Source organism: Ranitomeya imitator, chromosome 6 (assembly GCF_032444005.1).
Source record: "Ranitomeya imitator isolate aRanImi1 chromosome 6, aRanImi1.pri, whole genome shotgun sequence".
Lineage (NCBI taxonomy): Eukaryota > Metazoa > Chordata > Amphibia > Anura > Dendrobatidae > Ranitomeya > Ranitomeya imitator.
Genome location: NC_091287.1, coordinates 273481065 through 273497105, shown reverse-complemented (window position 1 = coordinate 273497105; position 16041 = coordinate 273481065). Strand labels below are relative to the sequence as shown.

At 41.3% G+C, this 16041-nt stretch overlaps 1 protein-coding gene across 2 annotated transcripts in view; it reads left to right on the top strand.

Moving 5' to 3' along the window:
• The window catches only part of LOC138642453 (cadherin-10-like), a 1145040-nt gene that overhangs the window by 802594 nt on the left and 326405 nt on the right, over window positions 1-16041 (top strand). For both annotated transcript variants that reach the window (XM_069730607.1, XM_069730608.1), the window contains exon 5: window positions 11455-11622. In XM_069730607.1, the coding sequence (XP_069586708.1) occupies window positions 11455-11622 (168 nt within the window). The remainder of the gene's footprint in view (window positions 1-11454; window positions 11623-16041) is intronic.

Genomic DNA, 16041 nt, shown 5'->3' with positions numbered 1-16041 from the left:
ACAACAACTTTTGGGGTCTATTTTGTCTTGCTACCCTTGGGAATATAAAAAATTGGGGGTGAAAAGATCATATTTGTGAAAAAAAAATGATTTTTAATTTTTTCGGCTCTACGTTATAAACTTGTGTGAAGCACTTGGGGGTTCAAAGTGTTGACCACACACCTAGATAAGTTCCTTAGGGGGTCTAGTTTCCAAAATGGTGTCACTTGTGGGGGGTTTCCACTGTTTAGGCACATCAGGGGCTCTCCAAAAGCGACATGGTGTCCGATCTCAATTCCAGAGAATTCTATGTTGAAAAAGTCAAATGGCGCTCTTTCCCTTCTGAGCTCTACTGTGCACCCAAACAGAGGTTTACCCCCACATACGAGGTATCAACATACTCAGGACAAATTGCACAACAACTTTTGGGGTCTATTTTGTCTTGCTACCCTTGGGAAAATAAAAAATTGGGGGTGAAAAGATCATTTTTGTGAAAAAAAAATGATTTTTAATTTTTTCGGCTCTACGTTATAAACTTGTGTGAAGCACTTGGGGGTTCAAAGTGTTGACCACACACCTAGATAAGTTCCTTAGGGGGTCTAGTTTCCAAAATGGTGTCACTTGTGGGGGGTTTCCACTGTTTAGGCACATCAGGGGCTCTCCAAACGCGACATGGTGTCCGATCTCAATTCCAGAGAATTCTATGTTGAAAAAGTCAAATGGCGCTCCTTCCCTTCTGAGCTCTACTGTGCACCCAAACAGAGGTTTACCCCCACATACGGGGTATCGACATACTCAGGACAAATTGCACAACAACTTTTGGGGTCTATTTTGTCTTGCTACCCTTGGGAAAATAAAAAATTGGGGGTGAAAAATCATTTTTGTGAAAAAAAAATGATTTTTAATTTTTTCGGCTCTACGTTATAAACTTGTGTGAAGCACTTGGGGGTTCAAAGTGTTGACCACACACCTAGATAAGTTCCTTAGGGGGTCTAGTTTCCAAAATGGTGTCACTTGTGGGGGGTTTCCACTGTTTAGGCACATCAGGGGCTCTCCAAACGCGACATGGTGTCTGATCTCAATTCCAGAGAATTCTATGTTGAAAAAGTCAAATGGCGCTCCTTCCCTTCTGAGCTCTACTGTGCACCCAAACAGAGGTTTACCCCCACATACGGGGTATTGACATACTCAGGACAAATTGCACAACAACTTTTGGGGTCTATTTTGTCTTGCTACCCTTGGGAAAATAAAAAATTGGGGGTGAAAATATCATTTTTGTGAAAAAAAAATGATTTTTAATTTTTTCGGCTCTACGTTATAAACTTGTGTGAAGCACTTGGGGGTTCAAAGTGTTGACCACACACCTACATAAGTTCCTTAGGGGGTCTAGTTTCCAAAATGGTGTCACTTGTGGGGGGTTTCCACTGTTTAGGCACATCAGGGGCTCTCCAAACGCGACATGGTGTCCGATCTCAATTCCAGAGAATTCTATGTTGAAGAAGTCAAATGGCGCTCCTTCCCTTCTGAGCTCTACTGTGCACCCAAACAGAGGTTTACCCCCACATACGGGGTATCGACATACTCAGGACAAATTGCACAACAACTTTTGGGGTCTATTTTGTCTTGCTACCCTTGGGAAAATAAAAAATTGGGGGTGAAAAGATCATTTTTGTGAAAAAAAAAAGATTTTTAATTTTTTCGGCTCTACGTTATAAACTTGTGTGAAGCACTTGGGGGTTCAAAGTGTTGACCACACACCTAGATAAGTTCCTTAGGGGGTCTAGTTTCCAAAATGGTGTCACTTGTGGGGGGTTTCCACTGTTTAGGCACATCAGGGGCTCTCCAAACGCGACATGGTGTCCGATCTCAATTCCAGGGAATTCTATGTTGAAAAAGCCAAATGGCGCTCCTTCCCTCCTGAGCTCTACTGTGCACCCAAATAGTGGTCCCTCCCCACATATGGGGTATCGGCATTCTCCGGACAAATTGCACAACAAATGATGTGGTTCATTTTCTTTTTTTACACATGTGAAAATAAAAAAAATTGATTCTGAAGTAAAATATTTGTGAAAAAAAGTAAAATGTTCATTTTTTCCTTCCACATTGCTTCAGTTCCTGTGCAGCAACTGAAGGGTTAATAAACTTCTTGAATGTGGTTTTGCGCACCTTGAGGGGTGCAGTTTTTAGAATGGTGTCAATTTTGGGCATTTTCTGCTACATAGACCCCTCAAACTGACTTCAAATGTGAGGTGGTCCCTAAAAAAAATGGTTTTGTAAATTTTGCTGTAAAAATAAGAAATTGCTGGTCAAATTTTAACCCTTATAACTCCCTAATAATTTTTTTTTTTTTCCAAAATTGTGCTGATGTAAAGTAGACATATGGGAAATGTTATTTATTGACCATTTTGTGTGACATATCTCTCTGATGTAAGGGCATAAAAATTCAAAATTTGAAAATTGCAAAATTTTCAAAATTTTCGCCATATTTCCGTTTTTTTAATAAATAAACGCAAGTAATATCGAAGAAATGTTACCACTAACATGAAGTGCAATATGTCACGAAAAAACAATCTCAGAATCAGCGGGATCCGTTGAAGCGTTCCAGAGTTATAACCTCATAAAGTGACAGTGGTCAGAATTGTAAAAATTGGCCTGGTCATTAAGTACCAAATTGGCTCTGTCACTAAGGGGTTAATATCCAAATGAGACCTTTTTTAGCAGTTTTAAAAGAGCATATGTAATAAAACTTAAAAATACGACTGCCCAGGAACAGGGGATATTAGATTCATCCTGAAATAATAAAGTTGCTGATATATTACTTCATCACTCTTTTTTTGGTTCCTAACAATGCACGTTTCCTTTTATTTTAATTTCTCCCTTTCCTAAAGCAAGCAACTGGGTTAATAACATTTCTGTCACAGGGAACTTGTCAAATGATTCATGCTGCTCAAACAATGAAGAGCATAAATTAGAGCCTGACTGCACAATTGCAACTACCATATTTATTGGACTATAAGACGCACTTCCCCTCACAAATATGGGAGAAAAATGGAGGCGCATATAGTCTGAATGTAGTTTACCGAGGTGGGACGAGGGTGGAGTGGAGTCACAGGAGGCAGGGTCGCCACTGCAGAAAGCCGGTGGTTGCATTAGTGGGGCAATGTTTTGGGCTCTGGGCTGGAGGGGGAGTCCCAGTGGTGTAAGGCAGGAATCATTGATCTCTCAGTGGTGGGTTCAGGAAAATGATGATCCAAGATCTCAGTCTGCGCATGCGCCACCTCTGGCACCATTTTCCTGAAGCCCACAGCTGGGAACTCAATGTGCGAAACTGGGGCTATGCTCCTGCCTTGCATAGCCAACATTTTCCTGAAGCCCCTGACTCACACCGCTGGAACACTCCCTCCTCCCAACCCCCAGAAGAAGGCATTGCACCAAAACACGTTATGGGTCAAGCACACCACCCACAGGAGGTAAAACATTGTACGAAATGTACCTCTTTGTATAATTATAATTATCCTGTAACAGGCTTTTTGAGCCTTAGTACATTTGTACTATGGTATAGCAAAATAGATTTTTATGCTCTAAAGCACTTTGCTATGGTCTACTTGCTAGTCATTTCTGTGGGTGTGTGGCGCCACCTTGTGGTTTCCCACTTTTTATTTATCTTTTTTGTATTTTTTCTTTTACTTACTTAACCCCTTAGTGACAGAGCCAATTTGGTACTTAATGACCGAGCCAATTTTTGCAATTCTGACCACTGTCACTTTATGAGGTTATAACTCTGGAACGCTTCAACGGATCCTGCTGATTCTGAGATTGTTTTTTCGTGACATATTGTACTTCATATTAGTGGTAACATTTCTTCGATATTACTTGCGATTATTTATGAAAAAAACGGAAATATGGCGAAAATTTTTAAAATTTTGCAATATTCAAACTTTGTGTTTTTATGCCCTTAAATCAGAGAGATATGTCACGAAAAATAGGTAATAAATAACATTTCCCACATGTCTACTTTACATCAGCACAATTTTGGAAACAACATTTTTTTTTGTTAGGGAGTTATAAGGGTTAAATTTGACCAGCAATTTCTCATTTTTACAACACCATTTTTTTTTAGGGACCACATCACATTTGAAGTCATTTTGAGGGATCTATATGATAGAAAATACCCAAGTGTGACACCATTCTAAAAACTACACCCCTCAAGGTTCTCAAAACCACATTCAAGAAGTTTATTAACCCTTTACGTGCTTCACAGGAACTGAAACAATGTGGAAGGAAAAAATGAACATTTAACTTTTTTTTGCAAACATCTTAATTCAGAACCATTTTTTTTGTTTTCACAAGTGTAAAAACAGAAATGTAACCATAAATTTTGTTATGCAATTTCTCCTGAATAAGCCAATACCCCATATGTGGGGGTAAACCACTTTTTGGGCGCACCGCAGAACTTAGAAGTGAAGGAGCGCCGTTTGACTTTTTCAATGCAGAATTGGCTGGAATTGAGATCGGACGCCATGTCATGTTTAGAGAGCCCCTGATGTGCCTAAACAGTGGAAACCCCTCAAGTGACACCATTTTGGAAACTAGACCCCTTAAGGAACTTATCTAGATGTGTGTTGAGCACTTTGAACCCCCAAGTGCTTCACAGAAGTTTATAACGTAGAGCCGTGAAAATAAAAAATCGCTTTTGTTTACACAAAAATGATCTTTTCGCTCACAAATTCTTATTTTCACAAGGGTAACAGGAGAAATTAGACCACAAAAGTTGTTGTGCGATTTCTCCTGAATACGTCGATACCCCATATGTGGGGGTAAACCACTGTTTGGGCGCACCGCAGAGCTTGGAAGTGAAGGAGCGCCGTTTTACTTTTTCAATGTAGAATTGGCTGGAATTGAGATTGGACGCCATGTCGCGTTTGGAGAGCCTCTGATGTGCCTAAACAGTGGAAACCCCCCACAAGTTACCCCATTTTGGAAACTAGACCCCTTAAGGAACATATCTAGATGTGTGGTGAGCACTTTGAACCCCCATGTGCTTCACAGAAGTTTATAATGTAGAGCCGTGAAAAAAAAAAATCACATTTTTTCTACAAAAATGATCTTTTTGCCCACAAATATTTATTTTCACAAGGGTAACAGGAGAAATTAGACCACAAAAGTTGTTGTGCAATTTCTCCTGAGTACGCTGATACCCAATATGTGGGGGTAAACCACTGTTAGGGCGCACCGCAGAGCTTGGAAGAGAAGGAGTGCCGTTTTACTTTTTCAATGTAGAATTGGCTGGAATTGAGATCGGACGCCATGTCACTTTTGGAAAGCCCCTGATGTGCCTAAACAGTGGAAACCCCCCACAAGTGACACCATTTTGGAAACTAGACCCCTTAAGGAACTTATCTAGATGTGTGGCGAGCACTTTGAACCCCCATGTGCTTCACAGAAGTTTATAACGTAGAGCCGTGAAAGAAAAATTGCATTTTTTCTACAAAAATGATCTTTTTGGCCACAAATTTTTATTTTCACAAGGGTAACAGGAGAAATTAGACCACTAAAGTTGTTGTGCAATTTCTCCTGAGTACGTCGATACCCAATATGTGGGGGTAAACCACTGTTTGGGCGCACCGCAGAGCTTGGAAGAGAAAGAGTGCCGTTTTACTTTTTCAATGTAGAATTCGCTGGAATTGAGATCGGACGCCATGTCGCGTTTGGAGAGCCCCTGATGTGCCTAAACAGTAGAAATCTCCCACAAGTGACCCCATTTTGGAAACTAGAACCCCCATGGAACTTATCTAGATGTGTGGTGAGAACCTTGAATGCCCAAGTGCTTCACAGAAGTTTATAATGCAGAGCCGTGAAAATAAAAAAAAATTTTTTTTCCACAAAAAAGATTTTTTAGCCCCCAAGTTTTTATTTTCACAAGGGTAACAAGAGAAATTGGACCCCAAAAGTTGTTGTCCAATTTGTCCTGAGTATGCTGGTACCCCATATGTGGGGGTAAACCACTGTTTGGGCGCACGGCAGAGCTCGGAAGGGAAGGAGCGCCTTTTTGGAATGCAGACTTTGATAGAATGGTCTGCGGGTATTATGTTGCGATTGCAGAGCCCCTGATGTACCTAAACTGTAGTAACCCCCCACAAGTGACCCCATTTTGGAAACTAGACCCCCCAAGGAACTTATCTAGATGTGTGGTGAGAACTTTGAATGCCCAAATGCTTCACAGAAGTTTAGAATGCAGAGTCGTGAAAATAAAAAATATTTTTTTTTCCACAAAAAAGATATTGTAGCCCCCAAGTTTTTATTTTCACAAGGGTAACAGGAGAAATTGGACTGCAATTGTTGTTGTCCAATTTATCCCGAGTACGCTGATGCACCATATGTGGGGGTAAACCACTGTTTGGGCGCACGGCAGAGCTCGGAAGGGAAGGAGCGCCTTTTTGGAATGCAGACTTTGATAGAATGGTCTGCGGGCATTATGTTGCGATTGCAGAGCCCCTGATGTACCTAAACTGTAGTAACCCCCCACAAGTGACCCCATTTTGGAAACTAGACCCCCCAAGGAACTTATCTAGATGTGTGGTGAGAATTTTGAATGCCCAAGTGCTTCACAGAAGTTTAGAATGCAGAGTCGTGAAAATAAAAAATATTTTTTTTTTCACAAAAAAGATATTGTAGCCCCCAAGTTTTTATTTTCACAAGGGTAACAAGAGAAATTGGACCCCAGAATTTGTTGTCCAATTTATCCCGAGTACGCTGATGCCCCATATGTGGGGGTAACCACCCTTTGGGAGAAGGGAGGGAGCACCATTTGACTTTTTGAGCACAAAATTGGCTGTCGTGTTTGGAGACCCCCTGATGTACCTAAACAGTGGAAACCCCCCAATTCTAGCTCCAACCCTAACCCCAACACACCCCTAACCCTAATCCCAACCTGATCCATAATCCTAATCACTAACCCTAACCATAATCACAACCCTTACCCCAAAACAACCCTAATGTCAACCCTAACCATAACCCTAATCAAAACCCTAAATCCAACACACCCCTAATCCTAATCTCAACCCTAACCTCAAACCTAACCCTAATCCCAATACACCCCTAATCACAACCCTAACCTTAACCCTAATCCCAAACCTAACCCTAATCCCAAGCGTAACCCTAATGCCAACCCTAACCCTAATACCAACCCTAATCCAAACCCTAACCCTAATCCCAGCTCTAACCCTAACTTTAGCCCCAACCCTAGCCCTAACTTTAGCCCCAACCCTAACCCTAGCCCTAAGGCTACTTTCACACTTGCGTCATTTGGCATTCCGTCGCAATCTGTCGTTTTGGACAAGAAACGGATCCTGCAAATGTGCCCGCAGGATGCGTTTTTTGCCCATAGACTTGTATTGCCGACGGATCGTGACGGATGGCCACACGTCGCGTCCGTCGTGCACTGGATCAGTTGTGTTTTGGCGGACCGTCGGCACAAAAAAACGTTCAATGAAACGTTTTTTGTACGTCGCATCCGCCATTTCTGACCGCGCATGCGTGGCCGTAACTCCGCCCCCTCCTCCCCAGGACATAAATTGGGCAGCGGATGCGTTGAAAAACTACAGCTGCTGCCCACGTTGTGCACAATTTTCACAACGTGCGTCGGTATGTCGGGCCGACGCATTGCGACGGCCCCGTACCGATGTAAGTGTGAAAGAAGCCTAACCCTAAATTTAGCCCCAACCCTAACCCTAAATTTAGCCCCAACCCTAGCCCTAACCCTAGCCCTAACCCTAACCCTACCCCTACCCCTAACCTAACCCTACCCCTACCCCTAACCCTACCCCTACCCATACCCCTAACCCTAACCCTACCCCTAACCCTACCCCTACCCCTAACCCTAACCCTAACCCTAATTTTAGCCCCAACTGCTGTTCTCCTGCCGGCCGGCAGATGGAGACAGATGGCGGGCGCACTGGGCATGCGTCCGCCATGTTCTTCTGCCGGCGGCCAGGAGGAGCAGCAAGAGGATCCAGGGACACAGGTGAGTATTGTAGGGTCCCCGAATCCCCCTATTTCTCTGTCCTCTGATGTGCGATCACATCAGAGGACAGAGAATTACACTTTACTTTTTTTTTTTTGCGGTCGCCGGTAAACAGTTAATTACCGGCGATCGCAAAACAGGGGTCGGTAAAACCGACCCAGATCATGCTCTTTGGGGTCTCGGCTACCCCCGGCAGCCGAGACCCCAAAGATACTCCCGGTGCCGGCCGGCGGGTGCACTGCGCATGCGCCCGCCATTTTGATAGATGGCGGCGCCCACCGGGAGACACGAGGAGCATCGGGGGAGCTAGGTGAGTATTGGTTGGGGGGCCACCTGGGACCCCTTTTCTCTGTCCTCCGATGTGCGATCACATCGGAGGACAGAGAAATTAAAAAGAGATCGCGTTTTTTTTTTTTTTTTGCGATCGCCGGTAAACGGTTAATTACCGGCGATCGCAAATACGGCGATTACTGATTACCGGCGATCGCAAATAAATCATGTTCTCTGGGGTCTCGGCTACCCCCGGCAGCCGAGACCCCGGAGAAAATCGGCCTCTGGGGGGGCGCTATTGACTTTTTCCACAGCGCCGTTAATTAACGGCGCTGTGGTTTAAGTACCCTTAGCGGCCGCCGTTAAAAGGCGTATCGGCGGTCGCTAAGGGGTTAATATAGATCTACAATTGTTTCACTATGTGGCTCTTGTGCATACTTTCTGTATATTATTTGACCTTATTGTACTGAACTACTTATTCTTTCCATGTGCGTTATTTGGCACTCTTTAACAGGGTATAGTTACTAGATACAAATCTCCATAGGTGCCACAACCATGGACACAACTCCCGCTTCTTAAAGAATCTTATCAGTAGCAGCTCCCCCTCTTCCATCTCAGTAATAGGATAGTCTGTCTTCACTGAATACAGATTTTACCTCAGAATTTAGAATTCTGATAATGACCGATCAATTCTTGCAGAGAAAGAAGCAAATTTTTCTGATAAGATATATTACAAAGTTGACCATTGATCTATAAAATTAAAATTGTGTTTACTCTTTAAGTGAGTAAGAAAAATATGTAAGAAAAACTAGTCACTTTTAACTTTATGACAGATCCTCCGTAAATAAATAATACTTGACTAAATCCTCCATCTTATTATTTATCCCATTCTGAATTTTCGCTTCAATTGTAAATAATTGCTTGCTGTGGTAAAATACAATCATTCTTCCCAATATATTCATATAAATAAATTAGTAGATTTTTAGTATATAGTCAGGAGACTGAACTGTGATTTCGTACATTATAACAGTTTACCGTTAGCTGTGCAATCTGCCTGATAAACTGTGATATCTGTGCTATGATATAAACAAATAAATAATATAACCCAATATGCAAAAATCACCCATTTCTGAATTATATTTTCATGGGAAAGCAGGATGCATAGTCATAATCAGAATTCTTAATTTAAACTTTATTTATGCAAAATAAATTACTCACACGCACACTTATATAATAGCAACTGTAAATGTTTAAATCCTTTAAGCATGGCTACTATACCCGAATAAGAAATTGAGCGGCATGCCCATACCACAAAGGAATAAAATAATGAAAAATTCTACAACTGCAAAGGTTTAAAATCACATTGTAGAGAAATGTGACCAAATTGAATTCAACACAATTTGATCCTAGCTTAATAATGTTAGAGCAAATAACTGAAGTATTTCCACAGTCCAACAAGGTTATAACTTATGAAGGTTTTGGTGTGATTTTTGGTCACATACTGCTTTATTACCTAAGTTTGTGCTATATATATATATATATATATATATATATACATATATATATATATGTGTTTTTAAATATGGTTGTCTGTGTCTTATAGTAACAGTATCATAGTAAAAATTGTACTGTATATATACAGTTTATATATAATCACAATTAACTTTGCAAAAAGAATAAATAAGATTTATGCATAAAATCTGCATTCTAGAAATACTGTAAGCTAGTCTGACTAGTCTTGGACTTCATTGAGGCTCATTTGCAGGAATTAAATTAATGACAAAGAGTCATTTATTATGCCCTAAGTTTTACCCAGACCATAGAGCAAAATAAATGGAAGAGGAAAAAAAATAAAAAAATACAGTATATATTATATTCAGTTTGCCCCTTACCTATTATTCATGGCAGCTCCTTGTCCAGGACTCCTTTAGCTTCTTCCTCACTCCTACTCCTTTCATAATTCTAGGCTTCTATTACATCTTAAATAGTGATGGGCGGCCCTGTGGATGTTCGGGTCTATCAGGTTCGGACAAACATCTAGGTGTCCCTGTGAGAGCCAGCAGTCTGACAGGTGGTAAAAAGGTTACAGCCGGTCACAGGAGTTGGCTGAGGAGAGTATTATTCTCATCATTGTAAGCCTGGTCTCACTGATAGTGAGAGTAGGTGTACTAGGATGAGAGTATTCACCAGCATGAACCTGTGCAATAAATAAATAAAAGAAAAAATGGGGAAGGATCCCTCTGTTTTGCTAACCAAGTCAAGTCAAGCTGACAGCTGTGAGCTGCCACCCCCAGCTATCAGCTTTATCTTGGCTGGTTATCCAAAATAGAAGAGTCGACTTCCAAACCCTAGTTTTTAATTATTTAAAAAATGGCGTAGGGTCCCTTTAGTTTTGACAGCAAGCCAAGCTAAAGCACACAGCTAAGGGCTGATATTTTCAGACTTGAAAGGGGCCATGGATATTGGCCCTACCCAGCGTAAAAATAGCAGCTCCCAGAAAAGGAGCATTTGTTAGAAATGTCAATTCTGGCGCTTTGCCCAGCTCTTTCCACTTGCCCTGGTGAGGTTGCAAGTGGGGCAATATTTATGGGGTTGATGTCAGCTTTGTAATGTCAACTGACATCAAGTCCACATGTTAGTAATTTATAAGACACTTCCATTACTAACCCCATAGGCAAAAGTAATAAAAACAGAGTAAAGTACTTAAATTGAAATAAATACACTGTCTCCTTTAATTGAAATAATCACTCCTCAGTCTCTTTGACCCATTTATTACAGTAAATTTTAAAATAATAAAACACCAAATTCATGACCTGTACAACAACAATCCATTTGTCGTTGAATAGGTGAGGAATAAACATTCCTTTTTTCGATATATCCTTCGATTATTATGATCTAAGGTCTGTAAAGACCCCAGAGCACAATAAGAGACATTAACTTCTCTGGGAATTAAATTTTCTGGAAAAATAACCATGAATAGGCAAATTCAATTTTTTCCTGATCAACTCACCCTTAATGGAAAGAACTCCGTAGATCTAATTTTAGAGGAAAATTTTTTAACATTATTGCTTCACTGTTTCTTTCCAAATTGTCTGAATAATTATCTGTTTTCTAAACAAATTGCAATATGTGAATATGTATAGCATATTATATCAATGTTGATTATTTTTTCTTTATGTAAGGTATTATCCGTACTGCTTTACCAAACATGAATCGAGAAATCAAAGAACATTACCAAGTTGTTATCCAGGCCAAAGATATGGGTGGCCAGATGGGAGGATTATCCGGAACGACTACTGTGAACATTACTCTGACAGATGTAAATGACAATCCACCAAGATTTAGTCAGAGTAAGTGCATATTGCATATATTGCAGATAATGTTAACTGTCTCTATTGGTGGATAAATGAAGAGTTTGGGAAGACAGCAATACTGGACGCAAAATTAATGAGTATTGATCATAGCCTCTATTAACCGATCCATAGGTCCTAAAGATAAAGATAGATTAAAAACAAACAGGAAATAGATGCATCACTCCAATAATTAAGGCCACGATTCATGTTGATGGGAAAAATGTTGCTACTTTCAAAGTTTTTACGCCAGTCCTGGCCAGCTTCAACAAAATCTTACACCACTAACTGGAGTAATATTTCTAGCAGAAGCATATGCCAGTTGTACCATGTGTCTTATTCAGTATGTGACGACTATTCTTAAAGGGGACAATTCCTTTAACATTAATTTCTAATCCTTTGTATTTTTTCAAATCAGGCAGTTAAAGGTAATCTGTCACCTCATTTTTCGTATATAACCTGTTATCTCCGCCATTAGGGTCATATCTACAGCATTCCGTAATGCTGTAGATAAGCTCCCGATGTAACCTAAAAGATAAGACCACGTTGCGGTCTGGGTCCGGCACCTCCCATCTTTATATAATGACGTCTTCTTCCTTGCTTCCTGTCGCAGTCCGAGTCTGGTGCGTGAAGATGGGAGGCACTGGACACCGACCGTAACGCCCACTGGACTGGACCGCAAGGGACCGCCCTCCCAGGTGAGTATAATATAACTTGTTTTTCTCATCTTTCAGGTTACATCAGGTGCTTATTTACAGCATTAAAGAATACTGTAGATCAGCCGCTAAAGGCGGTGGCAGCAGCTTATATTAGGGTTGAGCGAAACGGATCGGACAAAGTCAGGTTTCATGAAACCCGACCCGATCCTAGTGTGGGATCGGCCATGAGGTTGGCGATCTTCGCGCCAAAGTCGCGTTTCGTATGACGCTTTCAGCGCCATTTTTCTGCAAATGAAGGAGGACGCAGAGTGTGGGCAACGTGATGACATAGGTCTCGGTCCCCACCATCTTAGAGAAGGGCATGACAGTGACTGGCTTGCTTTCTGTGGCGTCACAGGGGCTATAAAGGGGCGTGCATCTTACTTCTGCCGATCGTAGCATAGGGAGAGGTTGCCACAGCTTCATCAGAAGAAGGGATATAGTTAGGGAGGGAAGATTAAGACCCGAAACTGCTTGTGCTGTAGCAATTTCCACTGTCCAACACCACCATTTGTTTGTAGGGACAATGGAGGTTATATTTTTGTGAATCAGCTCTGTAGCTTATTAGGCTGCCTTGTAAGGCTCCCTGATATCTGCATTGCTGTTTGCACGCCGCTGTGCAAACCAACTGCTTTTTTAAAAGCAAAAATCCTGTTGCTACTTTCTGCACAGTTATCTTGTTTATTTGTCCACACTTTTGTGTGCAGCAGTCCTTTTTATTGCTGCCATACTTTTCCTGAGATCATTGTAGGGAGATTGAAATTGTACTATAGTCCTTGTATTTTTCATATATCTTCCAGCCACTTTCTGCCACTTACATTGTGTTGCTTTATACACTGGGCCTGAGTTTTGATTCAGTCTCTCCCAAAAAAGTGAGATTCAAATTCTCACAAAGTGGATATACTTCTGTCCTGTTAGTTTTTCGTATATCAGCCAGCCACTTTCTGCAACTTAGATAGCGTTGTTATATACACTGGGCCTAAGTTGTGGTTCTGTCTCCCCCCCAAAAAAGGGAGATTTAAATTCTCACAAAATGGATATACTTCTGTCCTGTTCGTTTGCCGTATATCAGCCAGCCACTTTCTGCCACTTAGATTGCATTGTTATATACACTGGGCCTAAGTTGTGGTTCAGTCTCCCAAAAAAAACAAGGGAGATTCAAATTCTCACAAAGTGGATATACTTCTGTCCTGTTAGTTTGTCGTATATCAGCCAGCCACTTTCTGCCACTTAGATTGCGATGTTATATACACTGGGCCTAAGTTGTGGTTCAGTCTCCCCCCAAAAAAGTTGAGATTCAAATTCTCACAAACTGGATATACTTCTGTCCTGTTAGTTTGCCATATATCAGCCAGCCACTTTCTGCCACTTAAATTGTATTGTTATATACACTGGGCCTAAGTTGTGGTTCAGTCTCCCCAAAAAAAGAGGGAGATTCAAATACTCAAAAAGTGGATATACTTCTGTCCTGTTAGTTTGTCGTATATCAGCCAGCCACTTTCTGCCACTTAGATTGTGTTGGTATATACACTGGGCCTAAGTTGTGGTTCAGTCTCCAAAAAAAAAGGGGAGATTCAAATTCTCAAAAAGTGGATATACTTCTGTCCTGTTAGTTTGTCGTATATCAGCCAGCCACTTTCAGCCACTTAGATTGCATTGTTATATACACTGGGCCTAAGTTGTGGTTCAGTCTCCATAAAAAATGAGGGAGATTCAAATTCTCAAAAAGTGGATATACTTCTGTCCTGTTAGTTTGTTGTATATCAGCAAGCCACTTTCAGCCACTTAGATAGCATTGTTATATACACTGGGCCTAAGTTGTGGTTCAGTCTCCCAAAAAAAGAGGGAGATTCAAATTCTCAAAAAGTGGATATACTTCTGTTCTGTTAGTTTGTCGTATACCAGCCAGCCACTTTCAGCCACTTAGATTGCATTGTTATATACACTGGGCCTAAGTTGTAGTTCAGTCTCCAAAAAAAAAAGGGGAGATTCAAATTCTCAAAAAGTGGATATACTTCTGTCCTGTTTGTTTGTCGTATATCAGCCAGCCACTTTCAGCCACTTAGATTGCATTGTTATATACACTGGGCCTAAGTTGTGGTTCAGTCTCCAAAAAAAAAGAGGGAGATTCAAATTCTCAAAAAGTGGATATACTTCTGTCCTGTTAGTTTGTCGTATATCAGCCAGCCACTTTCAGCCACTTAGATTGCATTGTTATATACACTGGGCCTAAGTGGTGGTTCAGTCTCCATAAAAAATGAGGGAGATTCAAATTCTCAAAAAGTGGATATACTTCTGTCCTGTTAGTTTGTTGTATATCAGCAAGCCACTTTCAGCCACTTAGATAGCATTGTTATATACACTGGGCCTAAGTTGTGGTTCAGTCTCCCAAAAAAAGAGGGAGATTCAAATTCTCAAAAAGTGGATATACTTCTGTTCTGTTAGTTTGTCGTATACCAGCCAGCCACTTTCAGCCACTTAGATTGCATTGTTATATACACTGGGCCTAAGTTGTAGTTCAGTCTCCAAAAAAAAAAGGGGAGATTCAAATTCTCAAAAAGTGGATATACTTCTGTCCTGTTTGTTTGTCGTATATCAGCCAGCCACTTTCAGCCACTTAGATTGCATTGTTATATACACTGGGCCTAAGTTGTGGTTCAGTCTCCAAAAAAAAAGAGGGAGATTCAAATTCTCAAAAAGTGGATATACTTCTGTCCTGTTAGTTTGTTGTATATCAGCCAGCCACTTTCTGCCACTTAGATTGTGTGGTTATATACACTGGGCCTAAGTTGTGGTTCAGTCTCCCAAAAAAAGGGGGAGATTCAAATTTTCACAAAGTGGATATACTTCTGTCCTGTTAGTTTGTCGTATATCAGCCAGCCACTTTCAGCCACTTACATTGTGTTGTTTTTTGCACAGGGCCTGACTTTTTGTTCAGTCTCGCCCCAAAAAGGGAGATTTAAAATCTCAACATGTTTATATACACCTTCTACCTTGTTTTACAGTACCATATAATGATTGTTATTTTGGTTAGATTTTCCAAAAAATGTGGAAGTCAGTTGGAGGAGGCCGTGGGTGGTGGTTGTGAGCTGCTACTGATGGTGGTGTTGGTGCATCTGGTGGTAGTGGCAAAAGCACAATAGCACCTAAGGCTGGAGGTGTTGAGCCAGCGTCATCGTCTGGCTACACAAGGCCTCGAAGGCTCCCTTATCTCGGAGAAGGAAGGCGGCTTTTAAAGCCGGAGCAGCAGGAAAAAGTTTTGGTATTTCTTGCTGACTCAGTCTCTAGCTCTTTCGCCTCCTCTTCAGAAAGTTCCAAATATAAAAGCAGCAAGTCATCAGTGGATGCTCCCGATCAGGAAAAAGACATTTCCTTGTGTCCTTCACCCAAACCAAAAGTGAAGGATGCGTCAGGCGACACTACAGGTTACTCCATGGAGCTCTTTACACATACTGTGCCTGGGTTAGAACAGGAAATTGTTAACTGCCCATTACAAGATGAATCGGACATGGAGTGCACTGATGCACAGCCACAGCTAGATTATAATGCTGTTCCATTGACTCAGATCACTACATTGTCCTCGCAGTGTACTGAGCCAGAATCTGACCCTGATGAGACTATGGTGCCTCGTCCCAAACGCTATAGCACCTTACACGGTGACACAGAGGAATGTGCACATGACATTGAAGAGGCGGTGATAGATGACCCAGTCGTTGACCCA